Consider the following 14,942-nt stretch of genomic DNA (forward strand, 5'->3'; position numbering starts at 1 on the left):
TAAAGTTATTAAGCGAAAACTAAATGTCCTGGGACAACGACGACTACATGATAAAATTGAGAATGGAAAAAGGGAATGTGTCAAAGAGACAACAACCTGACCATAGATTTGAGGGTTGGAATCCTTTTCTTTTACCGAGCAATGCATTTGAATGGGAGATATAGTTGGAACCCCTCTTTGCTCTTGGTTGGGACCCCCCTTTTAAAATGGCTGGATCCGCACCTGAGAAGCATTATAGAAAAATCTATAAGCTTTAACTCAAAATAAGGATAATTTTATTTTTAAAGGGCAGGCACAGATCCAGAGGGGGGTTCAAGGGATTGGAACCCCCCTTTTTTTGGATAAGCAATGCATTTGAATAAGAAATGCACAAAATATTCAAAAAGAAGGCCTAGAAAATTTAAATATTGGTATGCACACATACTCCCCTATCAGCACAGACAATTATATTTTTGTAAAGGCGCCAAACTCGTTTCTAATATTTATAATAGAACCGAAAAGAAAATGGAAATGGAAATGGGGAATGTATCAAAGAGATAACAACATGACCAAAGAGCAGATAACAGCCATAGGTCACCGATGGGTCTTCATTGCAACGAGAAAATCCCGCAACCTGAGACTGGGCTCTTCATCTTGATAGTTGCGGATGGTCTTCAACAGTACTTTTAAAGAATCATTAATACCGTAAAAGATCGTAAAACAAGGTGAAGATGGTCCCTAGTGTAGATTTAACCCTCTGAGTCCCAAGCGGACATATACGTCCACCACCGACCGAGTCCCAAGAGGACATATATGTCCATTTAAGATTTACGTTTTCTTTAGTATTTGAAATCTATGTAAATAATGGATCAAATTCGATCGATAAACAATAATTTCAAAGCTTATAATGCACAGAAGTATTTATACTACACATCCTATACAATACGGTGATTAGATGCACTTTTATGGCCCTTTGTATTTAGACATTTCTCAGTTGTAGCGTTAATATTTTGCTTTCGAGAAAATAAAATAGTTAGTGTATATTTGTCGTTAAAACATAATAAGTTATATAACATATTTATTTATAAACTGTGTCTTATTTGCAGGAATATATATATATATATTGAATGTGGATTGAATAAATTTGTTTGGAAACAGAAGAAAATGGTTTTCATACAGCGTCGAAATGACGTCATTTTGAAGTTTACTTTGTGACGTCAAAAATTAATACCATAACGTTGTGTGGAGCACCTGTCTGTGCATAGTACTATGAAATGTGTAAATTTATACTTTAAAACTTTTTTGCACACATAATTGTTTAGTTTGAACTTGTCTATTATATCGTGTAACATAATGTATATTATTTTCTAAAATATTGTGCGTATTGAACAATTTTATATAGGATTTATAATCAGTATCAGTTTCAGTTTCACTACGTTTTCTTTCATAATAATTAAATAAAATTCGAAAGTACAATTCTTCACAGATCTTCTGAAATAACTTAGGTTAGGTATATGCTTGTTTATGTCTTGCTCCATAAAAATTGTAGAAGCACCAAAGGAATTTGTGTTTATTCACACTTAAAAAGTATACAAATACATTGCAATAAATTATTCCATTTATTTCTACCGGCTCATGTTTTCCAATAAATTTTGGTTGGCCCATTTTAAGCTTGCAAGGCTTATTTAACATGTCCTTCAAAGTAACAGAAAATCATACCATATATATGTTATCAATTCCCTTGATCGCCCACTAAGATCTCTTTTTGTCTTCTTGAAATTGCGGAATTTTTTCCCGTGTTTTAACTTGTATATTATATATGAAAATAGTTTGTACGAGGGAATATTCAAAATGTCGGATCAAAGTGATTTTGAAGATGAAGGCTCTGAAATGAGCATCCTTGATGATGTCGACTTTGAGAGTTCTGATTCCGACTCAAATTCAAACAACAATGCAGACTCAACTGATTCTGAGGATGAGTCTGATGTGCCTGTAGTGAGGGGCCCCTGGGTTAATATAAATGATCCGCAAACTTATGAGCATCCGTTAGTCCAAATAATTATGACGTCTTGAAAGGCTATTATAATTTTTTTCTTTGACGCCTTACATCGACGTCGATGTAAGGCGTCAAAGAAAAAAATTATAATAGCCTTTCAAGACGTCATAATTATTTGGACTAGAGCATCCGTTAGCAATTGTTCCATTTGAACAACGCATAGGCCCAATAAATCCTCCACCAATCAACAGTCACCCGATTGAATATTTTGACCGCCTTGCATCTGACCCTGCGACAGGAGGGTCACTTATTAATATATTGGTTACAGAAACTAACCGCTATGCCGGTCAATATATACAGCAGGCCGAAAATCCAAAACCCTGGGAAAATGTCAATGCCTTAGAAATGAGAGCTTTTTTAGGTCTATTTTTGAGTATGGGCCTGGTCAAAAAGCCTAGCTTAAGGTCATACTGGAATACTTCTCTTGACACATGGATAACAAATACTCCTGCATTTAAGTCTGTGATGCCCAGGAACAGATTTCAAAATCTTCTAAGATTTTTGCACTGCAACAACAATGAGGAAGAAGTCCCACGTGGTCAAGAGGGGCACGACCATGCTCACAAGATAAGACCAGTACTTGACCTTTTAAACAATACTTTCAAGGACAATTATGAGCTTGCCAGAGATATAACTGTTGACGAATCCATGGTTGGGTTTAAAGGCCGTCACCACTTAGTTCAGTATATGCCTGGAAAAAAAAGTCATAGATGGGGACCAAAATGGCATGTTTTAGCAGAGGGCGACACTGGGTAATGTCCTGAAAATATAAATGTATTCGACGGGGGCTGGGGGAGTATTATGGTGATACGAAAATAAAATGATAAAATGTTCAACATGTATACGAAAACTAAGAACAAAATAGTAATTGCTAAAATATATGGCACCCTGAACATGCATGCATACGCATAAACCAACATACTGATACAAAATAAAAAAATAAAAAAATAAAAATCACTCATACGTACACATAGTACAGACTAACATATATATACATCTTTTTTCATTCGATAGTTCATTTCATTCATATTGAAACGGGCAGATTTAACATATTTACTGTACCTAAATAAAACGGTATTTGAGATTTCTTACTGAAAAAATACAAGCCACAAATCTTTTACATAATGTGCATAAATAAACACTATTTTTCAATCGTTTATTAACTGTCTTGAACTATTATTATCCAGGTATGTGAATACACTTAGTCTGTATTGTGGTAAAGGTGGAGCACGTAGTCAACATGGCTCTGGATTCGATTTAGTTACAGATTTGGTGAATCCTTTTTATAATAAATGGCACCATGTTTTAGTAGATAATGCCTTTTGTAGTCCACATTTATGCCACTACCTCCTTGAAAGAAACACGTATATCACTGGTACAGTACGGGTTCACAGGAAAGGCATGCCATCTTCGTTTAAACGAATCCGTGTTCCAAAAGGAGAACGTGAGGTGCGGCAGCAAGGACAATTGATGGCCATGAAATATGGCGATAGAAAGCAGGTCACTTTTCTGTCAACGTTTTCTGATCCTAGGTGTGTTTCGTATATATATATATATATCAAAATCGGTTCAGATTACTTTTCGAAAACAAAAGTTTAGTCCCAATACAAATGAAAATAGACCAAAGCTTTTTCTTATACTGTTTAACGTGATTGTGTCTAGTACGTGTCCATCAAGTATACGTTTCATATAAAAATAAGAAGATGTGGTATGATTGCCAATGAGACAACTTTTCACAAGAGACAAAATGACAGAAACTAATAGCTATAGATCACCGTACGATATCTAATAACGAGCAAACCCCATATCGCATAGCCAGCTATAAAACATTTTTTATTTATTCTATGATCGGTCGGAGTATTAAAGAAACAAATTGTATCTCTTAAATTAAGCAAAAAACACTCTGTGTATATTGAAGTCAGGGTTTCATTTAAATGAATATTTATAAAAATATTTTAATAAATTTTTACGGATAAAGTTTTAGCTTGCAGAAATCGTCTTGTTGTGGTTTAGTATGCTAGATTTGATATTTTGTTAAATATATTTGTTAGAATTATTCCAACAACTAACGCAAGAGGAGTCAGGAGGGAGGTCCCAACAGTTGTTAATCTGTACAATAAGAAGATGGGTGGAGTCGATCTAGGTGATCAACATATTCAGTCCTATGACCCAGATGTACGATCTCTAAAAATGTGGAAGAAGCTTCTCATCAACATGATTTTGAGAGTAATTGGTACGGAAAAGATGCCATGTATTGAATTATTCTCATTCTCAGTCCTTTCTAAATCAATGTTTATTAGTGGATCATAACACAATATGAACACTGATAATAGAAATTGAAAAATAGTCCCGACAGTTTTATTTGAACTTTTTATTTATATATAAACGTATAGTAACTGATTAATATATATATATGAGTCTGAAAGATTGTGTAACAATACCGATAAATAGATGGAAAACAAAACACTAAAAAGTGTTGAATATCATAGCACAAAGATGGAAAAACTGAACAGATGATATAAATTATACAATAATTGCAAATATTTCGGCTCAACAAATGGCCTTCTTCGGTGACAAAAGTTTTAACAATAATGAGATATAATGTATAAGGTGTAAACATAGATCACTAATAATACAGGTAAGTTTTGGTCGATTGATTTTAATCCAAAATCCTGAATATAATAATATAAACACTAGACTGTAAATTTAATTATTTCTTTCTATTGATTCCATCTGGATGGAGGACACCCAGTGTTTTTATCCAAAACCTCTCCCGATTTTCTCTTTGCCTATGTTGCCATGTACAATCCTGTTCGATCACAAGGATCTTCATGTGATCAAAATCTTTCAGATTGTGATCTGGTAACCTGAAATGTTGGCTGACAGGAATATACGGTTTTTTTGTGAGGTCACTCCTGTGGCCATTGAGGCGTTTGTGAAATGGCTGCATAGATTCACCAACATATTGGAGACCACATCTAGGACACTCAAGAACGTAAATCACGTTTGAGCTTTTGCAGTTGACATTGCAGAAGATCTTGTATGTCTTTTCTGTGGTCTTACTGTGAAATGTTGATGAATGCTGCAATTGGTTGCAACATTTGCAGCGCTTATCCCCACAAGGCTGACAATTACCTACAGTATGGTTAGGTTTGGAAAGGTCAGCACGGACAAGTATATTTCTGAGGCTGTTAGGTTGTTTGAAGGCAATCATGGGAGGCTCAGGAAAGATTTTGGATAACTTCGAATGTTTCTCGATTGCTGTCCAATGATCACGAATGGTCTTGAAACTATTTCTCAGGCATGGATGGTAGGTGAGCACACATGGGATTCTTTTACTTTTCTGTTTATCTTTGTAAGTTAGCAGACTGCTTCTGGGGATGGATTCCGCTTTTCGAAAACTATTTTTGATGTTTTTGTGTTTATATCCCCTTCTTTTCAAATGTCCTTTAAGCTGCCCCAGACGTTGTTTTGCAGTGTCTTCAGAGGAGCAGATTCGCCTTATTCTTAGAGCTTGGCTGTATGGAATGCTCTTCGTGCAGTGTGGGGGATGGCAACTTTCAGGCGACAAGTATTGATGAGTATCTGTAGGTTTAGAGTATATATCTGTGTTTATTATACCTACAGAGAGGGTGCTAGATGTATCAAGGAAGTTTATGGTGGAATTAGATGTTTCATGGGTGAATTTGATGGTAGGGTGTTGATTGTTAGCATTTGTTATAAAAGTTTGTAATTTTTGGTCTCCCTTGTCCCATTTCATGTCAACGTCATCAATAAATCGATACCAGGAAAGCGGTTTTTCGATGGAGCACTCCAGCAGTTGCTTTTCAAATTTACCCATGAATATATTGGCATAAGATGGAGCCATTTTTGTACCCATAGCAGTGCCATTTGTCTGTAAATAGTGTTCTCCTTGGAATGTGAAGTTGTTCTTTTTCAAGACCATAGTAAGCATTTCAACTAAGCAATCAGTAGGTGGAATTTTAAGAGATCGAGAGTCCCAAACTTCTCTACATGCTTCAATACCATCCGCATGGGGAATATTCGTATAGAGAGTGGTGACATCCATAGTGACAAGAGTAGTATTGGCAGGTAGAGGGTTTAAATCCTGCATCTTTAGTAAGTAATCTGTAGAATCTTTAATAAAAGATGGCAAGTTTTCTACATGAGGTCGAAGATAGTAATCAACGAATTCGGATATTTTTTCTGTGGGATGACCATTAGCTGAGACGATTGGTCTACCTGGGTTACCAGGTTTATGAATTTTAACATAATATATTTAATATATATATTGGATAACATACATGTATCTTCTGATCTTTCTATTTGTGTGTGTGTGGGGGGAGAAAATCAAATGTAAAATACTAGATTTTTACGATACACATAAAAATATTTCAGTGATTGATTTTTTTTCAGCCAATGCATACCTCATATACAAACAAGTAAACAGACTGAATCGACATAAGTTATCAAAACTTCAATTTTGGACGAGTGTTTGCACAGAATTGATAGGGGAATGCAGAAACCCAAACAATGAAAGAGGGCGGCCATCAATAAACGTATTTACAATTTTTGTCTTTAGCTGTATTTTGCCTCCGAATGACCTTATATCACCTCCGAATAACCTTTTGACGTCAAGCAACAATCACTTCTTAGTTGTGACGTCAAATGTTTTGAATTATGATGTCAAAGTTTACGGGAACCTGTGTGATTTTATGTAATGGCGGACAAATTTGCATACAAGTGTAAATACGTCTATGTCAGCAATACCCCTACGAATGACAGGAAAACACTATCCATACTTCTGGCAAGGTGTGTTGGGTTTTTTTTATTCATTAACAACATAGTTGTATAATATAAAAGAACATTAAAATAAAAGCTTGATATCTAAAAAGGTGATACATACATTAAGTAGATCATAACGGCTTTATCAAAATCCACGACGGTAAAATTATTTTCATTGCACTTCAGTTATTTCAAAACGTTTCATGTGTTATGAATACTATTTTTGATATTTTTGTAGGTTCAAAAAGAAAACTATGCAGAGTGTGCAAAAAGAAAACAAGATCAAACTGCTGTGTTGCTCTATGCATTGGTGACTGTTTCCGCCGGTTTCACTCCATCAGATATTTTTAATGAACACATGCCGCGCACCATACATATTTGTCACTTAACGCACTTTGTGGAATGATTACATTGAAATGATGTAAAATTGAATACAACTGTCAATCATTAAAGGTGTCTCTGATATTCTTATATCCAAAACAGTTTTCCTTTTTGTAAATCGAATCATTTTTCACTTTGCAATGTTCATTTTACTGCCGATCATTTTTCATAACGTTCGCATGTTGACAAGTACCTGTTTCATTGCAATGTCGACGTTAAACACATTAACGTCATAAGTATTCTAATGACGTCAAACCCATAAACGTTACAGTTTAAAAATAAAAACAACATTGTAATCTTTTAAGCTATATTTGTTAATCATTGTTATACCACTTTTAGAATGAACTGTGGCCTAATGAATATGCATTCTGTTCACAAAAACTGTCAAAAACAGGTATATTTGCTTGAAAAAAATAGTTTTTTGAGGTGTGAAATCAAAAGTAATTTGGGACTCAGAGTATAATACTGCAATGTCACTATATTTCCGGTCCCGCCATGAATGGACGGAAAGAAAACAGCAGTCAAAACAACAGCATAGATTGCTAAATAATGATTTGTGAGAGTAAAATGGAATTTGTAGAAAGACAATATGACTGATTTGTAATCATAAAAATCAGATTAAGGTGTTCTATTATCGATATTTATATAAATAACATTGTTCGAAGACCCACGTGGCCATGATAAATATGGATCCGGTGTTTACAAAATTAGAGAAGCTAGACCCAGAGAAAGTTCTGTCCTCTCCTTTTTGGAAAAAACATAATGATATCTCCAAATATAAACTGCCCAGACTACCCAAACAGCCTACTGGCAAAGCCCTACATGCACAATATGAAGATGCCAATAGTGGTGACCTATATATGCCAGGGGCAAAAATGACAGCGTTTAGAGTGAGATCTACCGAAAGATTTTTATCCTGGATTAAAACATTTGCATACCGATATCATTTACAACTAGGGGAACTGAGTGATCTCACTTGTATCTGGGTAGACAAAGTAAACAATGATACTGGTCCAATAGTTGAAATTTTCATTCAGATTTTTCAAGGAACAGAACAAGAGACAAAAATTGAATCCAATAAACTTTTAACATTCCACCTTTATCCACGTGCCTTTATCCTACAACATTTGTCATAACTGTGCAGGGTAACCTTCACTCTGTTTGGGCAGAAAATGAATTCAAATACAGTGGCGGATCCAGAGGGGGGGTTCCGGGGGTCCGCACCCCCCCTTTATTTTGGCCGATCAATGCATTTGAATCGGGACATATGTTTGCACCCCCCCTGCACCCCCTCTTTGCCCTGGGCTAGCACCCCCCCTTTCGAAAATTCCTGCATCCGCCACTGCAAATATATGAAATCTATAGTAGATGCTAACTGCATTGTACCGTCAGAAAACTTATTAACACATGACCTTGACAGCAGTGATAATAACTACCTACAATTTGTTACAATGCTTGAATCAAAGAATGACGTAAGTCAAACAAATCTCAAAGTCGCCTCTTCGCCTCGAATTATTGTACCAAAATCGCAGTCAAAGATACATACTGACAATGAGAGCATTTGTTTTTCCATTCAGAAAATGGAAGAAAAAATTTGTAGTATGTCAACAAGTCTAGATTCCAATTTAGACAATATGAATTCAAAAATTGAAAAACTCAGTAAATGTGAACAATTGATACAAGACTTGACATTAAAAAGTGACAATCAACCAGCAGATGTCGAACAAAGGCTAGAAGTCTTAGAAAACAAAATTTTTGATTACATAAACTTAAAGTTAATAGAAATAAAACAAGAAATAAAGACATATCCTAAAATAGAAGAGAAAGTACTTGAATTTGAAAACAATCAATCAGCAGCTCTTGAACAAAGGCTAAATGTTTTAGAAAACAAAATTGTTGACTATGTCAACTTAAAGGTAACAGAAATAAAACAAAAAACAAAGACATACTCTGAAATAGAAGAGAAAGTATTGAAATTTGAAAACAAGTTTGAAAAATTTCAAGATAAGTGCGAACATGCAACATTGGTACAACCAAAAGAGAAACAACCAGAATCACAATTTTCTCAAAACAATTATTCTCAACTGATTTCTGAAAATCAATTTCTGCGATCAGAGAATATGACCTTGAAATCAAATTTGAAAATGTTGGAGGAGAAAATTCAATCCTTAATGGAACACAAAAGACAAGATGTTATCCCACAGGTATCAACCTCAAATTCATTCTCCTTACTTGCGGACCATAATAACAACATAAGCAATGACGAAGAAGAAACAGAGCTTAAAGCTCCAATCTCTAATCAACCTCATTGTGAAATTAGATTTGTTATATGGATTCCCATGGAAATGGGATAGATCCGAAAAGAATTTATAAAAACAAAGACGCAGAACTAATTATATTGGGAAAAGGAGAAAAATCCATAAATGGAGCAAAAAACTACTGTGACTCACACAGCTCCCCTAAACATCTTGTTTTAGGGGTAGGAAACAATGATTTGGAAAAGAAATCTACTAGTACATGTATTGCAGACATAAAGTACTTTATTTCAGCATTTCTTGAAAAGAATGAGGATACAACCATCCATGTTTTACCTGCATTTGAAAGAGTAAACAAAGCGACTTTCAACTCTAAATGTGCAGATTTTAATACAGAAATGAAATGGTTTTGCTCACAAAATGAAAAGTGTGAATTCATTGAAAACAAATTAATATCATCGCTAGATCCATCACTGTTCTCAGATGGTATTCACTTCAGTAATTCTGGAAAAAAAGTTTAGTGCGAATAATCAAGGCCCATCTTAACCCACACATTGATCTTAAGCCATATGAGGAATACTTCCGTCCACCGAAAAACAGATCTTTTCAACAATCAAAAGTGGCAAAACCAAACCCAGGAAAGGGAAAATTCACTGGTAATCATGGAAATAAGAACAAAGAATTTGAAATCAACAAGCTAGTCCAACAGTTGTTACAACTTGCTAATTAAACTGTTATTTTCAAAATGTAAATGTACTGTAGCCTTATTATAATAAAAATAAAATTGAGAAAGGAAATGGTGAATATGTCAAAGCGACAACCACCCGACCATAGAGCAAACAACAACCGAAGGCAACCAATGGGTCTTCAATGTAGCGAGAATTCCCGCACCCGTAGGTGTCCTTCAGCTGGCCCCTAAAATATGCATAATAGTACAGTGATAATGGACGTCATACTAAACTCCGAATTATACACAAGAAACTAAAATTTAAAATCATACAAGACTAACAAAGGCCAGAGGCTCCTGACTTGGGACAGGCGCAAAATTGCGGCGGGGTTAAACATGTTTATGAGATCTCAACCCTCCCCCTATACCTCTAGCCAATGTAGAAAAGTAAAAGAATAACAATACGCACATTAAAATTCAGTTCAAGAGAAGTCCGAGTCTGATGTCAAAAGATGTAACAAAAGAAAATAAATAAAATGACAATAATACATAAATAACAACAGACTACTAGCAGTTAGCTGACATGCCAGCTCCAGACCTCAATTAAACTGATTGAAAGATTATGTCTTCATCATATGAATATCAGGTACAATCCCTCCCGTTAGGGGTTTAGTATCATACTATCATAAAATATATGAGAAGAACATAACCCGTGTCATGCCAACAACTGGTTTTTTTTTAGAAATAAATGTGTTTAGTTCCGATGCAAAGACCCTATCAGTGAATCAATGTTAAAGCCAAAATATGCAATCTTTAATGACCTGACAACAGTATCGTAACTATATCCCCTTTTAATAAGTCTATTTAAAGGTTTTGTTAGTTTCTGAGGAGAATACTGACATTTTTGTGCTTTATAAAGAATATTTCCATAAAATTTTGGATGTGAAATACCTGAACGTATAAGATGTCTGCATGTTGAGTTATATTTACGAATTATTTCCTTATACCGGTGATAAAATTTAGTAAATGTTTTGACCAGTTTGTGATATCGAAAACCCTGGTGTAATAATTTTTCAGTAATACATAAATTTCTCTCGCTAAAATCTAATACATTGTTACATACACGAGCGAATCGTACAAGTTGAGATATATAAACACCATAAGATGGTGACAAGGGAACGTCACCATCTAAAAATGGATAATTAACAATAGGAAATGAAAAATCATCTCTTTTATCATAAATTTTTGTATTAAGCTTCCCGTTTATGATATAGATATCAAGATCGAGGAAAGGGCAGTGGTCATTGTTATCATTAGCTTTATTTAAAGTAAGTTCTACAGGATAAATTTCTTTAGTATACATACTGAAGTCGTCATTATTTAGAGCCAATATATCATCCAAATATCTAAAAGTATTGTTAAATTTTTGTATCAAATGTTGTTTTGATGGGTCTTTGCTAATTTTAGTCATAAATTGTAACTCATAACAATACAAAAACAGGTCCGCAATAAGTGGTGCACAGTTAGTCCCCATTGGAATTCCAATAACTTGACGATATACGGAATCTCCAAAGCGAACAAAAATGTTATCAAGTAAAAATTCAAGTGCATAAATAGTATCAAAGCATGTCCAATTGACATAGTTCTTTTGTTTATTGCTACTAAAAAATGATTCATTTTCATAAATTTATTTTATTATTTAGAATGATCATATTTTAAGTCTTTTTTGGAAAATAAAGACTTTTTATTACTGTTATGTAATTTAAACCCCCCCCCCCCTTTTTTTTTTTTTTTTTTTTTTGTTGTTGAAAAAAAATAAAAGTTATGGCCCACAAACTCAGTAAAAGATAACTAGCAACTTCAGCTTGTATTCATGTTTAAATGTTATTTTTGAAATACTAATGTACAAAATGTAGCTAATGGTTAACCATGTTAACCAAAAAAAAAATTCTTCCTGATGGAAAAAAAAATTAAAAAAATCCAAAAATTGATATTAAATTTATTTTACTGTAATTCAATTTACCCCCCCCCCCCCCCTTTTTTTTTTCTCTTACAGAAATATAGCCCCCTCAGTTTGGACTAGTTGCAGGATTTAGATTGATTTCTTTTTCAATTTTAATGTACAATGATGTAAGGGTTATTTCATTTTCAATTTAAGTTAAAATTATTAGTTCAGTTCTTAAAACTGAAAAGAAAAAAAACCACAAAAAAACAAAAAATTTTGTTCCACACATACATGTACAATGTATGTATACATAACATCGACATGTAAACAAAGATGTTCAACCATGTCTATCGTATTGATTCAATCCAAATTTTGATTATATGATAACCGTTTTATTCTCACATATATATATATATATATCTTTTTGAAAAATGAGTAAGCTTAATATAGGTTTTTGGAATACTCATGGCTTAAATAGTCACAAAATTGAAGATGTAGATTTTGTTACTTATGTAAATAGTTTTGAGATAGTTGGTTTTGTTGAAACTTTAGTATCTGACTCACCTGGAAATCTCCCAGATTTTTCTATGCCTTTTACTGTAAAACCTATTAAACGCAAAAGAAAGGGAAGGGCATCAGGTGGTATAGCAGTATACTGCAAACCGCATATCAGAAAGGGAGTAAAAGAGATGAAAAGATCAAAATTTTCACTTTGGTTAAAGCTGGATAAGCAAATACTTGGACTATCTTATACAGTTTATTTGTGTTTTTGTTATATAAAACCATATCTGAATAAAGATGATTCAGAATTGATATTTACACAGCTTCAAAATGAAATCATGCAGTTTAAACATCAGGGAGAAATTCTAATCTGTGGTGATTTTAATGCCCGAACAGGAGGACTGCAGGACTACATTCAAAATGATGATGAAAATGAAAATTTCATTGATTGTCCTGTCCCTATTAATTACTCCCCTGATATTCCCTTAGTAAGACGTCAAATGGATAGAGAAAAAAATATACATGGCACTCTTCTTGTGTCCCTTTGTAAAGATTTACAGTTGAGACTTCTTAATGGGAGATTTCTAGGCGATTCCTTAGGATTTTTTACTTTTTATAATTCTAATGGCCAAAGCACAGTTGATTATATGTTAACAACACCTAATTTATTCTATTGTGTACAGCATTTTATTGTTAGATCTCCAGTGGAATTGTCTGACCACTGTTTATTATCTGTATGCTTTAAATCATGTACTCAAAGAGAGACAACTCTTGAGTCTCATTCAGATGTTGGTAAATTTCAATGGGAACATTCCATGTCAGACAATTATCATGATGCTTTATTGCATAAAGAGTCTGTAAATGATATATTAGATCTAATGAACAATATTGATGATGAAAACTGTGATGATATTGATTTTCTTGTCTCATCAGTTAATAAAATTTATGTTAATGCAGCATCACAAACTTTAGTATTAAAAAAGAAAAGTTCTCGTCCATCTAATAAGAGAAAAAGAGCTAAACCAAAAAAAGCATGGATGTCCAATGATTGTCTTTTGTTGAGGAAAGAAGTAAGGTCTCTTGGTAAAAGACTCCAAAAGGATAAAAATAATGCTAACCTTCGCCAAACATATTCTAATTGTGTAAAACATTATAATAAACAAAAAAAGAGCTTAAAAGCAGAGTTTTATAGGACATTTATTAGTAAATTGAATAGCCTAGAACACAAAGATTCTAAGTCCTTTTGGAAATCTATTAACGATCTAAAAAATAACCACCAACAGGCACCCAGTCCATTATCAAAGCAGGAATGGATAGAACATTACAAATCCTTATTAAACTCTGATTCAGAACTTAATTTTCCTGATGATCTTGAGACATCAAAGGACAATCATTGCTCTCTGGATTACCCATTTACTTGTAATGAAGTTAAAAAGGGTATCACTAGACTTAAATCTGGTAAGTCTGGTGGTCCTGATTTGATATTGAATGAGTTTATTAAATGTAGTGCCTCATCCATGGTACTAGTTATAGTAAAACTTTTTAATAAAATACTTCAATGTGGAAAATTTCCAAAATCATGGAATCTGTCATATATTTCTTCAATTTTTAAATCAGGTGATCCTAGTGATTGCAATAACTATAGAGGTATATGTGTCTCTAGCTGTTTAGGTAAATTATTTACTTCATTACTGCAAAACAGATTAACCGTGTTCATAGAGTCTAAAGACTTGTTGAGTGCCAATCAGGGTGGCTTTCGTGAAGGATATAGAACAAGTGACCATATATTCATAATGAAAACTTTAATTAATAAATATCTAAATAAGTGTAAGAAAAATCTTTACATTTGTTTTGTGGACTTTAAAAAGGCGTTCGACAGTGTTGTAAGAAAGGCATTACTACATAAATTGCTCAAAAAGGGAATAGTTGGGAAATTTTATGACTTGTTAAAACATATGTATACATTATATTGTTGTAAAACAGATGGATTTATTAGTGAATCATTCCATGCTAATTTAGGGGTAAAACAGGGGGACAGTCTTAGCCCCACCCTTTTTAATATTTTTGTCGATGACATAGATTCCTATTTCAACCCTGTTTTGTCTGATCCAGTTAATTTAAATCAGAATAACTTTAGTCATCTTCTTTATGCAGATGATTTAATCTTAATTTCAGAAACACCTAATGGCTTGCAACACTGTGTGGATGCCTTACAATCCTTTTGTATTGATTGGGGCCTAAATGTGAACACCAAGAAAACACAAACTATGATTTTATCAAATAGTAAAAATAGATCTTTATTAGATAAACATTATTTTTATTTTGGTCCCCAACCATTAGAATCTGCTACGGAATATAAATACTTAGGTATAG

The 14,942-nt window shown here is 33.7% G+C and overlaps 1 protein-coding gene across 1 annotated transcript; it reads left to right on the top strand.

Moving 5' to 3' along the window:
- Positions 1 to 8,553: 8,553 nt before the first annotated feature.
- LOC139525228 (uncharacterized protein-like) lies at positions 8,554 to 9,555 on the top strand. Its single transcript, XM_071320420.1, has one exon. It carries the CDS (start codon positions 8,554 to 8,556, stop codon positions 9,553 to 9,555), a length of 1,002 nt encoding a protein of 333 aa, XP_071176521.1.
- The last annotated feature ends 5,387 nt before the right edge of the window (positions 9,556 to 14,942 follow it).

Source organism: Mytilus edulis, chromosome 5 (assembly GCF_963676685.1).
Source record: "Mytilus edulis chromosome 5, xbMytEdul2.2, whole genome shotgun sequence".
Classification (NCBI taxonomy): domain Eukaryota; kingdom Metazoa; phylum Mollusca; class Bivalvia; order Mytilida; family Mytilidae; genus Mytilus; species Mytilus edulis.